General features: G+C 41.1%; 1 protein-coding gene across 1 annotated transcript in view; it reads left to right on the forward strand.

Moving 5' to 3' along the window:
- Window positions 1-9,535: 9,535 nt before the first annotated feature.
- LOC124594218 overlaps window positions 9,536-15,361 on the forward strand; it is a 75,781-nt gene continuing 69,955 nt past the window's right edge. Inside the window, exons 1-3 of the mRNA XM_047132578.1 lie at window positions 9,536-9,553; window positions 12,020-12,117; window positions 13,893-14,076. Coding sequence (XP_046988534.1) covers window positions 9,536-9,553; window positions 12,020-12,117; window positions 13,893-14,076 — 300 coding nt within the window. The remainder of the gene's footprint in view (window positions 9,554-12,019; window positions 12,118-13,892; window positions 14,077-15,361) is intronic.

Consider the following 15,361-nt stretch of genomic DNA (forward strand, 5'->3'; position numbering starts at 1 on the left):
TAAATTTCCGTCTCCCTTCACTACTTGAATAATTTCTTTTATCTCATCATACATTTCATCAATTTCTTCATCATCTGCAGAGCTAATTGGCATATAAACTTGTACTACTGTAGTAGGCGTTGGCTTCGTATCTATCTTGGCCACAATAATGCGTTCACTATGCTGTTTTTAGTAGCTTACCCGTACTGTTATTTTTTTATTCATTATTAAAACTACTTAAAAACTACTTAAACACTACTTAAACAACTTAAACTAACTTATGCTAAGAACAACACGCACACCCGTGCTCGAGAGAGGACTCGAACCTCCGGCTGGAGGGCCCGCGCAATCCGTGACATAGCGCCTCAAACCGAGCGGCCACTCCGCGCGGTAGAGAAGAGAAATTTAAAGGTGGGAGAAGTATACGCAGGGGCTATACAAGGGAAATGAATTTGAAGGCACTATTACAGAAAGGGAACAGTGCGTAGATGAAAATGGAATCGGAGATACGATATTACGAGAAGAGTTTGATGGAGCACTGAAGGACCTAAGTCGAAAGAAGACCACTGGAGTAGACGAAATTCCGTCAGAACTACTGATACTCTTGGGAGAGCCAGTCATAACAAAACTATTCCACCTGGATAGCAACATGTATAGGACAGCCGAAATACCCCCAGACTTCAAGATGAATGTAATAATTCCAGTTATAAATAAAGAAGCGGCTCATTGGAGTGAATGTTACCGAACTATCCGTTTAATATGCCACGACTAAAAAGCAATAACAAATTGTTCACAGAGCAACGGAAAAACTGGTAGCAGCTAACCTCGGGGAAGATCAGATTGGACTCCGGAGAAACGTAGGAACGCGCTAGACAATAATGACCCTACGGTTTATCTAAGAAGACCAGTTAAGGAATGGCAGACGCAAGTTCACAGCATTTGTAGACTTAGAGAAAGTTTTTGACGATGTTGACTGGAATACACACTTTGAAACTCGGAAGATAGCACGCGTAAAACACAGGGAGCGAAATGATATTTGCAGCTTGTGCAGAAACCAGAAGGTAGTTATAAAAGCCGAGGGGTATGAAAGGGATGTAGCAGCAAAGAAGGGAGTAAGAGAGGATTGTAGCCTATCCCCAATGTTGTCCAATATGTACAATGAGAGGCAAAAGCGTTGCCCGGCCGGAAGAAGTTAGATTCCAAGACTATTACATTGCGCATGTCCAAATTCAAGAGAGGCAGTGTCCACAACTCTAGCGGTCTGTGAGCTTCAGCTTGGTGTTTGCGTCGTCAAATAGAAGCAATATTATAGTTAGGATGCAGTACATGTCGAGATTCATTACACTTTAACGCATCGTATGATTTCTTTCGAAAATAATTACACTGGCCAACGATAAACTTTTTTTAAAACTTTTTTCACTTTGATACCTGATCTTTATAGATTTTTATGAGCTGAATTCAAATCTAACCTTAGTTTTTTTTGTATCACCCATGGTTTTAGAGCAATATGCTTTTTATTATATAGTATAAAAGTCCTATGCTATACTGTAAACGGGGAAATTAATGACACGCTTTGTTACGACATAAGCATCGTTTGTATTTACAGTAAGCTACTTAAAACAATGATATGTGTTAATAGAGGTTTCACTTGTCAGCTGGAATTGGTTTGTATTTTCTTTCTCTTTTTTCTTTGAAGCTTCTTGTGTAGCTTTTTCTACGATGAGTCGCTTGCTGAACTTCTCGGTGAAGTGACCAACAGTAGTCCACCATGATGATGATGTTCCAGCGGCCTTGATGGCAGTTCAAAAATGTGTGTGAAATCTTATGGGACTTAACTGCTAAGCTTACACACTACTTAACCTAAATTATCCTACGGACAAACACACACACCCATGCCCGTAGGAGGACTAGAAACTCCGCCGGGACCAGCCGCACAGTCCTGACTGCAGCGCCCTAGACCGCTCGGCTAATCCCGCGCTGCCCTTGATGGCAGTTTTCCATCACTATAATGTCCTGGTGAAAGCGCTCTCCTTTGCTCCTCACTAACATCTCCCATATAGTCAGGGAATAATCAAGGTGACTGTTCAAAAAATGAACTTCCAGGTTCATTAAACATCCTAAAGTTTTAAACTTCTTTAACATTGTAGCTGTAGCTATAATAGAAACATATCCTGGGTCTTTTTCTTGTCCTAAGAACTTTTTAACGACTTACTTGAATGATATCCATGCTCCTTTCTCATTTAAGGTCATTGTGGATCCAAAGTTAACATCAAACATCAATTTTCTATTGTCAGGTCCGACAAAGACGCCTTCTTTTAGTTTAGCTTCTGAGAGGTGTGGAAACTTTTGGCAGAGACACTTAAAACATGGTCCACATTTAGGCAAAGCCTTTAAAAACTGTTTCATCAGGCCTAACTTTACATGTAGAGGTGGTAGGAGTACGTTTTTTGGATCTACAAGATTTTTGTGTAGAATGTTCTTCTCACCAGGTTTTAAAGACTCCCTCACAGGCCAGTTCCTTCTGCACCAGTGTTGATCCCTAACCCTACTGTCCCATTCGCACAAGAAAGAAAAAAATTTGGTAAAGCCACCTTGCTGGCCGAGAAGCATGCATGTTACTTTTAGATCGCCACATATCATCCAACCATGAGCAGAATAGCCCATTCTATTTAGCACTATTTGTAGGTTTCCATAACGTTCTTTCGTATGTACAGAATGTCCAACAGGTATAGATGCATACATGTTACCATTTTGTAATGAAACAGCCTTTAAACTAGTTTTGGATGAATCAATAAACAGTCTCCAGCCTTCCTTTTTGTATTCAATACCAAACTCATTCATCAGACCGGGAATGTCTGAGCAGTACACTAAATCATCTTCTTGTTGAAAAAAAAACTTGGAAAATTGCTGCTCTCTCTTTCTATACATGTATATGCTGATTCCAACTGCCGATAAGTTCTTTTCTTTTAACGTAGAGCCAACCAATTCAGTTTTTTCTTTCGTTAAGCCCAGAACCCTAACCAAATCGTTAAGCTCTGTCTGAGTAAAGAATTTGGGCTCTAGACTTTCTGTATTACAATGGAATTCATCATACCCTGGATCATCAAAACACATTGTACATCAGAAAATACTTCTGTTGGAATAGAATTTAAATCATCTGGTGGTTCACGAACTGGCAAATCTACACCATGCCCTACTGGTCAGATGGTGAACAGAAGGTTGGGGTAGCTTATTACCTTCTTGTTTTTCGAATTATGGCCGGTAATATCAACACTGCAAAAGTCGCAATCATCGGAATGATTTCTTGGCTCCCTCCATATCATAGGAACAGCAAATTTAAAGGCTTCAGCGCCCAAGATTTATCTTGATCTCCAATCTTAGATCCAAATTACGACAGATAAGCCTTTCTTTGGTGTTTTTCAATCACAAATTCACCACAAATATAACAAAAACTGTCAGCATAGTTTTTACAACCATGATTAGACATTGTATGGAGCACATGACAGGAAACGGGAAAGTGAGGTTAGGTTGACAGTAAACAAAACACTATCTATTAACACAAAAAAAGATCGACATTTTTTTGCCAGCAAATGTTTTTCAGTAGTGCTACCAATGTCATCTACATTCATTACATCTCCTTTTAAATTATTTTAACTATATAAAAGCAGTTAAATTCTTTAAAAAATCGCTTAATTTAATATCTTTAACCGTAATATGTGAAGAAATGGTGGGTGATACAGTTTTTTCAGTATCATATTTGGATTTCCCACCCTAAAAAGCATAAGAATAAGGTATTTTCAGCAAAAAAGTTTTGCATCACCCCGGTTCACAGAACTCCTGAAGACAGACGTTGACTGTGGATATTGTATCACAGACATAGTCCCTTTGACTGTTCAGGTATGTCACTAAACCCGCCCAAAGATGTAAACAACCACGCATGAGCAGCGTCTATTAGACGGAGGGGATCTGACAGCCGATCAGTTCCAGTCATTCCACCAGGAAGGAGGTACATGGCTCGTGCTGTCTGTAGTTCAACCATGCCTAGACGGTCAATACCGCGGTTCGATCGCGTCCGCATTGTTACTTTGTGCCAGGAAGGGCTCTCAACAAAGGAAGTGTCCAAGCGTCTCGGAGTGAACCAAAGCAATGTTGTTCGGACATGGAGGCACTGAAGAGAGACAGAAACTGTCGATGACCTGCCTCGCTCAGGCTACCTAAGGGCTACTATTGCAGTGGATGACCGCTACCTACGGATTATGGCTCGGAGGAACCCTGACAGCAACGAAAATATTCAAATGTGTGTGAATTCCTAAGGGACCAAATTGCTTAGGTCATCGGAACCTATACTTCCACACTACTTAAACTAACTTTCGCTGAGAACAATACACACACCCATTCCCGAGGGAGGAGTCGAACCTCCGGCGGGAGGGGCCGTGCAGTCCGTGGCAGGACGCCATAAAAACCGTGCGACCACTCGGCGCGGATGACAGCAACGCCACCATGTTGAATAATGCTTCTCGGGCAGCCACAGGACGTCATGTTACGAGTCAAACTGTGCGCAATAGGCTGCATGATGCCCCATCTTCACTCCCAACGTCCATGGCGAGGTCCATCTTTGAAACCACGACACCATGCAGCTAGGTACAGATGGGTCCAACAACATGCCGAATGGACCACTCAGGATTGGCATCACGTTCTCTTCACCGATGAGTATCGCACATGCCTTCAACCAGGCAATCGCCAGTCGCTGTGGCCGAGCGGTTCTAGGCGCTTCAATCTAGAGCCCCGCGACCGCTACGGTCGCAGGTTCGAGTCCTGCCTCGACATGGATGTGTGTGACGTCCTTAGGTTAGTTAGGTTTAAGTAGTTCTAAGTTCTAGGAGACTGATGACTTCAAATGTTAAGTCCCATAGTGCTTAGAGCCATTTGATTTGAACAGACAATCGTCGGAGACGTGTTTGGAGGCAACTGGGTCAGGTTGAACGCCTTAGACACTGTCCAGCGAGTGCAGCAAGGTGGAGGCTCCCTGCTGTTTTGGGGTGGCATTATGTGGGATCAACGTACGCCGCTGGTGGTCATGGTAGGCGATGTAACGACTGTACGATACGTGAATGCCATCCTCTGTCCGATAGTGCAACTATATCGGAAGCATATTGGCGAGGCATTCGTCTTCATGGACGACAATTCGCGCCCCCATGTGCACATCTTGTAAATGACTTCCTTCAGGATAACGACATCGCTCGACTAGAGTGGCCAGCATGTTCTCCAGACATGAACCCTATCGACAATGCCTGGGATAGATTGAAAAGGGCTTTTTATGGACGACGTGACCCACCAAATACTCTGAGGGATCTACGCCGAATCTCCGTTGAGGAGTGGGACAATCTTGACGAACAGTGCCTTGATGAACTTGTGCATCGTATGCCACGACGAATGCAGGTATGCATCAATGCAAGAGGATGTGCTGCTGGGTATTAGAGGTACCGGTGTGTACAGCAGTCTGGACCACCAACTCTGAAGGTCTCGCTCTATGGTGGTACAACATGCAATGTGTGGTTTTCATGAGCAATAAAAAGGACAGAAATGATGTTTATGGTGATCTCTATTCCAGTTTTCTGTACAGACTCCAGATCTCTGGGTACCGAGGTGACGAAAAACTTTTTTTGATGTGTGTATATGAACTCCACGTCGGTAGAGTTACTACAACGAGAAGTGCTTCATATCTGTTTCAGTGGGAGAGTGGATTGACGGTTTACGAACGTAAACAACGTGCTTGCGAATTTACCTGCAGTCAGTCGTCATTTATTATTATTATTATTATTATTTAGACCTCTTAAGGTAATATTTTAAACCTTAATTCACTACAAATTATGCAGTTGTAGGCTTGTCTAGGTTCCACATTCTTTCAAAAGATTCCATTTTATAATCGCCTAATCTGTAAACAAACAGACAAATGGGCGTAGTAAAAATATTGAAAATCCATGTACTTATTTCTAATTGCTTCGACCGCCACCTGGTGTCTCTACAGTTGCAACAGATGACGCGGGCTTGGCGGCCACACGCGGTAGAAGCGGGTGCATAAACATGAAATTTTGACGCTAAATGTCTTACCTGGGTGCAGGAACTTTAGAACGCATCGAAAGCAAGTTCAATTCAGCTTGCTATGACCATTTCCTTGAAATGTAATCAGCCCTGGAGCTTGACGTTGATGCTCTGAAGGACGTGTCACTTACCAACATGATATTCATCCATCACTCAATAGCCCTAGGATTCAGAGCTGGTTTCAAAGGAGGGAGGAAATTATTCAGTGCTTTCCGTGGCCTCGAAAGTCACCTGATCTCAATGCCATAGACCCTCCTCCGGTAGTTGTGAATGCCCTATGGACTTTGCTTCATTTTTCATGCGAGAGAATTGCCATGGATGACAACTTTCTCCATAGACCTGTAAATTCTATGCCTCGAAAGACCCAACCTGTTGTTGATGCCAATGACAGACGGACAAAATATTGAAGCTATACATAGGCTACTCTTCATTTTATTTTATTTCATTTTTCTGTAAAAGGTCTACATGTTTATTACGCCAACAATATTAATTTCGAAACACAAATCTACTTGCTACTATATTACTTGTATATTTATGGGAGGTCAGATAAATATCACCCTCGAAGGAAGATCACTCGTACTTTTATCGGAGGTCAGACGAATATCACGCTCCAAGGACGATTATTTTTATTGTTGTGGGAGGTCAGATAAATATTACCTCCCTACAAAAATTATTTTTAGATATAAAATTCACAAACCACAATTAGTTATTTACTAAAGATATACTGAAAAAAGTAAAAAAAGGAAAATATTATTTAAAAACAAAAAGACAGTAAAGCACAAAATATTTGCGACGTAATAAAATAAAAAGGCTGCAGTGAGATTCGGTCCATCACATAGTACAGCTAACCATTCAGTAAGGTAATACGCCACCAACGAGCTACCAATGTCTTCTTGTTAGCGTAACAGACAAAAAGACTTACTTAGTTAATGAACGAATATTAAACTGTGAGCAACTGATACTGGAGGGCACATCCACTCACTCGTGTAAACCGCATGTAAGGACTTAGAAAAACATGCCAATCATCTCAGCCATTGAAAAATCGTGAAACGCTTCTCGTTGTAGTAGTTCTACCGACGTTGACTTCGTATATTTCAACCGTTTCTACCTGCTCGAATAATGATTGTCGAGAGAAATGATACGATGCGTTAAATTGCATTGAATCTCGACATATACTGTATCCTAACTATTATAGTGCTTCTGTTTAACGATTTAAACACCAGGCTGAAGCTCCACAGAGCGACAGAGTTGTGAACACTGGCACTTCTGAGCTAGGGCATGCGCATTGCCCTGTTCTTGGACTCTACATTATTCTGAATTTCAAGAGACTAAAAAAATTCAATGTAAATTATTTGTTATGTTGATTTGCAAGATGTTAACTATATGGAAGAAAAGGATGAATGTAATTTATAAGTCATCAACATACTCATGTATTCAATGTGGCTAAAGGGAGAGTTGTCACATTCATGAAAAAAAGTGAATGTAAGTGCAAGGAATATGAATATGAGTGCATTCTGTATGGCTGAATTATGTGATTTTGAATTAATATAGCTGAGTACAAGATTTAAAGGTATATGTGTGCTCAATATTAGCTTCAGAACCTTTCATGGAAGGTACTGACACTATATGGTGCAGTCTGTTGTACAAAACAGGAAACGTTTTTAATTTCTTCCAAATCGAATTTTTTAAAATATCCTTTTGTAAAAAGTTATCGGAGACATTACAGACTCCTTGCAACTTAATATATCACACTGGACAGAACGACAAATGTAGTGGCTATAAAATATGGAACATATAACTAATGAAATTCAATAACAAAATTTTACCAACATAACGTAATGTTCGATTAGACACTTCATTTTCTGTCGTTTTTTGTATGTGAAATGACTTATTTGCTACAAAAGAGAATAAATTAAATTGTTAATCTGTGTTGTATTCGTTAGCTTGTTCTAAACATTCGTTTAATTTGAAAGTGAACTTATCGAAAACGCTAATTCGGGATAAACAGTAATGACACGTTGCAGACTCGATGAACAGGAGATGCAAGAGGGATTGGGCAAATGGCGTTAGTTCACGAAGTCGATGGTTCACACAATAGCGCACAACGCTATTAATATCCGTCTGAATGTAGTAGACGTTTCCTACAGATTTCTTTCTCTGTTAGTAGTCTCGCACTTCTTGTTACGTGTGTTTCTTTCAACATTTATAATGTTGCCAATTTCTGTTTCCTCCATTATCCTGTTTTCCCTCCTATAAAACGCAGTACTTAAAACACATAGTTTCAGAAACATGTTTCTAAGAACAGTGCCTCATAATTACTCAAGTAGTAGGAATGAAGATGGAACTATGTCTATTACAGCCGACAAAAATCAATATCAGGATGAAGTTCAAACATGTAGTGGTAGAGATGGTGTAGTGATATGCTCTGTATGTTGCCCTTCAACAACGTAGTTCTTTACCCTGCTAATAGTCGGTATCAGAAAAACGGATCTACATTAGTTTTAAGGGCCAAGGAAATGAATCGTGAATAAGTTCAATAGTGATAGCATTCATACGATGTGACTGAGAGATGACGGTGCGATTAAAGATGAAAACATGACATTGTTGTATTCTGACGAGCCGCAAAGGAGCGTTAAACCGGCAAGAGAATTAGATGACGCCAGGATAGTGACAGGAACAAGAAACTTTGGTAGTGACATTCATTTAATGAAATCAGAATATAAAGGTTTCGAGTTTCAAATTTCTAAATCTACAACTACAGAAATACTCCACAAGCCACTGCGCAATGCGTAGAGGAGGATACCCTTATTATCAGTTTTCTCTCCTATGCCGTTCGCTTATTGATAGAGCGTAAAAAGTATCGTATCGTAAGAGCTTCGTCGCCTTCTTCCAAGAATTCTCACCATCCTAGCAGGTCGTCTATGAATTCTTTCGATGTCTTTTGTCATTCCTGCTTGATACGGACTAAAACGCTGGACCAGTATTCTAGTATTGGTTGCACTAGTGTCTTGTGTTCGATGTCCTTGAGAGCTGCACCACATTTCACCAGAATCTTTCCAATAAATCTAAATCTACCATATTACTGGTTATCACTCCTTTTCATATCGCTTCTTACTGATAGCATTATTTCTTAATGTTTACACTCTGCGACGTGCTCCAGATGTTCATCACTAATCTTTAATCAGATACTATACGGTTGTTTCTCTTTCTTAAAGGCATTACTTTTAAGAGAATATGCGAACAAGAGGACAAGATCTAGCCAGGTTCCTGCTATTGCAGTACGTACGCTTCACCGAAAGGGATAACCAATAGCCGGAAAAACATCTTTGGTAACAAGGGAAGGAGTAGTCAACAGGTGCTCAATGACCTTCTGCTCGGGTATTTAAAGGGTGCTGCAGGGGTTGGAGATACAGCAGTCGCTTGGACCAGCACAGCCGTGAATCCTCCCAGCACTATGAAGATCGCTCTGATTGTAAGTAGCGAGCTCCTCTCGAGCTTTTCTTGTCCACACTTTAATGGAAATATTTTTTTGTCATGTGTTAAGTGCTAACGTAGAAACTCGTTTAGGTAATTTCCTTTGAAACTTTCCACCGAAATTTTAAAAAAAAAGTGAAGTAATTTAATAAACTTTTTGTTATTAATCTGAGATTAGGTAACTGATGAACGATACTGATCTTGCATTTGTATTTATCTGCGTAAGTTTAAAGCTGTCTTTATCTCACGCAGTCGAAATATTAGCGGAAGCAGTGAACTACATCGAGCTTCATAATATTGTCGATTAGGCGTCTGGTTTTTTTTCCTATCTGTAACCCAAAATTTAACACGTTTCGAGGTTTCGTTCACGTGACTACGCATAATGTCTGAGACCCGAGACGTCTTTTGGTGATCGTTATCCACAGACATCCTTCCTCGTCTACTCTGACACCTTTTCTTTCACTGTTTCGCCCATATCCTCTACTGAAATATGCCTAATATTTCAAATTTCTTCTTATGTTTTTCTCTTGTTAAAAAAAAATCATACGGCGTTGTATTTCAGACATACAGTTTTGAAATGGTTGTTATTTGTTCAAATTCAGTGTTTCACAGTAGCACATTTCCTTTGTTAAACAAAATTTTTACGTCTACGTTTATATCTAAAGTATTATTTGCTTCTGCTCTCTCATATGATTTTGATTCCTAGATATAAAAGGTCTTTAATTGCTTATACAGCATCCTTCTAAACATAGAAAATTAAGTGCTTTATCCTGGCTTCATTATTTTGATATATTTTGTTACTCATCAACCTAAATACAGTGCTTAACAACTAAATAACTCTTCTACACGTTTCTTGTTCTGATTACCGACGCAATCTTCCTTCTCCTCCACACTCTGATCTGTGAACTGTTAGGTCAGTGGATCTAAGAGTAATTCTAATGCTGTCATTCTGCGTCAGTCCGCAATTGCGATGAGCACGTCGCTCACTTATTCCTCGATTTTTGCACCTGCCATGGCGGTCTGTCACACACAGTGGTCACCTCCGTCGATTATTATCCACAATCTCACCAGCTTGGCGATCCTCCGCAGCAGCGCCTCTGGAAATTCTGTCAGCTGAAGCCAACAACTAACTCTAAATTTTACTTGCTCCTATTTTTGGCTGCAATATGCATTACCGCACTGGCGTCTGTGAAGACCAAGTGTGGTCGTGCAAGTGTGAACTCCCTTCACATGAAAGTAAAATCCCTTGCAATTTTCACGAACGTTACAAACTGAGTGGGAACTATTGCTCAAATTCGAAAGAGAGTAGTTTTGGTTCTAGGTCCGGGCTTCCATGACGTTTTAATTAGTCAACATTTTCCTTATCTAACCTTACTCACTGTAGGTATTCGTACATTGTGACAAGGATTGTTCATTTTTGCTATTCGAGTAAAAAAAAATGGTTCAAATGGCTCTGAGCAATATGGGACTCAACGTCTTAGGTCATAAGTCCCCTAGAACTTAGAACTACTTGAACCTAACTAACCTAAGGACATCACACACACCCATGCCCGAGGCAGGATTCGAAACTGCGACCGTGGCAGCCTCGCGGTTCCGGACTGCAGCGCCAGAACCGCACGGCCACCGCGGCCGGCATTCGAGTAAAATTAAGTCTCTATGAGAGACAGGCGCAACATGAACTCATGTAATTACTACAGACATCAGAAGTTGCCTGAACCTCCAACTGCTACTCCACAGAGGAAATGGTGACGGTACTTTAACAAATTGTGGCCAAATAAGTTAAGTCAATCTGTCATCCACCTGAACGTTGGTTTGGACATTGCATTGCTTCTCTGGACTTGGTCATTTTCGAGCCTAGCCAGTTGCAGGATGGCGAGGTCATTGCCGCAGGAGAACGAAACGATAAGTAATAAAATACCAGCGACGGCTGAGGACCTTTAAACTGGGAGTCTGAATTCCACTTTTCATTTTTCTTGTTTTTACCTTTTTAGAGGTTTCCTGTTTATTTTAAAATATTTCCTTTGGCCGTTTTCCTACCTACTTCTACATCTAATGTGTACACCACAAAGCTACGTCTCAGAGTGTAGCGGAGGGTACACCTGTCGCCACTATCGTTTCAATATTTTCCTATTCTAACCATGACTGACACATCGAGAGAATGAATGTCGATGAGCCTCCGTATGGATTCCTACAGTTCTAGTTTTTTTAGCTCGTTTATTTCCTGAAAAGTATTTGGGAAAATAAGTAACCCTTCTTTTCTTTTGATTGTTAGTGTTTGTGGTTGCAAATGTCCCATGTCGAATCATATCTGTTACTGTTTACGAAGGATGTTCAGATCGATTTTTCAGCGGGGTATATATTATCTCTTCGAGGGTGACTATAACAAGCCTTCAGAATTATGAAACCGAGAGAAATTTAAACGCTCTGCATCGGTGACTGTCAATGTGTCCTTTTCGTTTCGCAGTGTTTGGCCGTGGCCGTGACAGCAGTGCTGGCAGACAAACCCATCGAGGTCGTGTCCCGCCAGGAGGTCCGCGACGAGCATGGCCAGTACTCCCTCTCGTAAGTATCGACACCCTCATGTGTGTCTGTATTGGGAAGCTGCGAGTAGCTGCATTTTAACCTGTGTTCTTAATCTGTGTGAGTGTTTGACTGGCTGGTAGATACCAATTCATCTTACCCATAGTTCTCCGACTTACACTGTAGAGACGCCTGCTATCAGTTCATACATTAACAAATAACAATGTACAGCCTATAAATCTCACTTAGTTTTATTATAAGTTAGAAACATACGATGAAGGAATGAAATGACACAGGTCAGAGGTTACACGGACGCTAACGACGAAAAGAAAGACGCTGCAAGCATGGCTGCAAGTGACGTTTCATCGTTGGCACCAATATTAATATATGGCCGTAATAAACACGACTGCATCAGTTACATCTTTGCACTTACGTTACTTCTTCCGTCTTCGACAATCAGCTGCATTCTTGATGATGAAAATGATGAATATCGTCGAAAGCACAAGTTTTCGCAGCAAATTAACTTGACAAATGCACGGAGAACATTAAGAGAGGGTCGCCAGAAAATTCCTTTACACATGCAATTATTTCATTGTCCAAAACGTCCCTATATGCATCACTACTACCCCCTGGACAGCTTGACAGGCTTCCATGCCCTCCTACTCATCCGCTTTAGCAGTTAAATCCATTTTATAGGAAATTGCATTGTGCTCCTTTCAATTCCAAGTTCTGCAGCACGCTTCTGATCGACCTGAAGAGTGAACGCATCTCTGGTGCACTAACTTCAGCTTATGTTCCCCTTAGGGTTGATGGACGACCAGAGCGGGGGACATCCAAAACACTTCCGATTCTAAAAACTTTCTTCCCCCATGTGACTTAGTGGCTCCTTATCCAACCGTTCACGAAATGTATCACATGTGACATATTTTCGTTGTTGAGTTTCCGTTCATGGACCCACATATTTATCACTAGGCACACGTCCAAAGTGAAGTCGCTGATATCTGCCACTCTTCTTCATCAAAAACAATGAACTAGTCAAAGCACACACTTTTTTGTCCTCCCAGGACAGTCACATGACACTCACGTAGCAGTTACGCGGCAGTCACGACGCAATTCACGTGAGTACTGTTACCATATCAATGATCAATGATAAGGTTGGCATGTTTAAATCTTAAATCTGTTACCATCTTACACTGTTTAATTTAGGTTTTAAGGGACTTTCTGGCTACGCTATAGAACAAACCCATTGCAAAGATGCAACTTCAGTTGTTCTCTGATATCACGTCAGTGTCGATACACAGATCCATGTTAACATGAGAACGTGAGACGTCTTAAGTTTTACGCTAGCCGATATGGTCTTTCACTGTAGTCATATGTCTTACTATGACACGAACTGCGAAAATTAGGGCGAAACCAATCCCTAGTTATTGTCTACTGTGGTTTCAACAATATCCTACGCCTCGTTTTTAAAGTGATCTTGCATTACAAAAGCATCATGATGCAGCGTCCATCTAGATCCTTATCCACTGCTAGTTTGCATCATAACTGTTGTTTACTTTAGATTGTTCCCACAATCACACAACAGGATAGCAAAATGAGAAAAGTTTTGTCAAACCTTTCAACAATATCAACTGCACCAGCGGTAGATGTACCTTCGTGAGGAACAATCCACACATGACAAACTGTGCACCATTTATGCTGGGGGCACATGCTTAATGCACGGATGCATTCCATGACTTTACTCCCGATAATCAGCACCGATTGAGCTGTGATTCATCGGTGTTTTTCCACAATATACCCACTGTCTATGTTCACAGGTACCAGACGGCCAACGGTATCTCGGTGGTGGAGCACGGCGAGCTGAAGCCCACCCCTGACGGCAAGGACCACGTTCTGATCAGGAGCGGCCAGTACCAGTACACCAGCCCCGAGGGCAAGCCCGTCGACATCAAGTACAAGGCCGACGAGTTCGGCTTCGTCGCCACCGGAGACGCCATTCCAGTCGCCCCGACCGCTTGAACAGATGACAAATGCTTTGTGACAACGCTGTTATAATAAATATTTAATTTTATACGTATTTTCTGTCCATATTCACTTACACCTCAGCGCCCAATTATGTATTGTATCTGGAATGAATTTTGAGTCAACAGTGGAGAGTCCTCCGACTCGCAACTTCCTGGCAGATTAAAACTTTTTACCGGACCATGACTTGAGCCTGGGACCTTTTGCCTTTTGCGTGCAAATACTTTTACCGAGCGAGCTATCCAGTTGCTCCTCACGACTTCCCTCACAGCTTTACTTCCCCTAGAACCTCTTCTTATTGTTCGTGTTGATGATTTGCAAGGTACAGAAAGTTCTACAGCAAGTCCCAGTATTCACCCCGTCTACTTTAGAAACAAGACGTGGTCAACAGTAAAGCATTACTGGCAGATAACTGAATGAGATGGGAATGGCATCCTATATAAAGGGCTCTGTTGCGCTGGAAGGTCACTTGCAAAGGTAGCAGAAAATTACGCGAAGCACGAACAGAAACTTAAACTAACTGAATGAGAAACTGAAAGAAATGGTTCAAATACAGATTTCCAATCGATAGTTGCAAACGGAGATACCTCATTTTGAATTCTGCAGTGATGCATACATGTTGTACATAACATACTAAGATTTCTCCCAAAAATTAGTTACTTATTTTTCGTAAACAGCTTTTCACGTGGTAATTACTTGCGAGTTTCAGGCGTCCGACAACATGTATGTTCAGGAGTGAAATGGGTCAAGCAAATGACGATTTCTTTCGGCAGTTTATAACATGACACACATAATTCTTGAACAACGCGCTAGGATTTATTTTCCAACTGGTTTGTATGTAAAGTCTTAGCTGGAAATCTACACATTCCTATATTTGCACAAACTAATTCAAACCTGAAAATTTTTCCTCCCTACAGCTGGTCATCTAGATCCATTCGATATTAAAACGAAGTTTTGTAATATTTTTGTTGCATGACTACTTACATCTGTGATCCATTAACGTAAAACAGATACAAAGAGCATCTATTTTTCATTTCATGACGGATGATGTGAAACGTCCCCTTAGAAATTAAAAATGTGTGTGAAATATTATGGGACTTAACTGCTAAGGTCATCAGTCCCTAAGCTTACACACTACTTAACCTTAATTATCCTAAGGAGAAACGGCCGGCCGAAGTGGCCGTGCGGTTAAAGGCGCTGCAGTCTGGAACCGCAAGACCGCTACGGTCGCAGGTTCGAATCCTGCCTCGGTCATGGATGTTTG

Source organism: Schistocerca americana, chromosome 2 (assembly GCF_021461395.2).
Source record: "Schistocerca americana isolate TAMUIC-IGC-003095 chromosome 2, iqSchAmer2.1, whole genome shotgun sequence".
In the NCBI taxonomy this organism is placed as follows: Eukaryota; Metazoa; Arthropoda; class Insecta; order Orthoptera; family Acrididae; genus Schistocerca; species Schistocerca americana.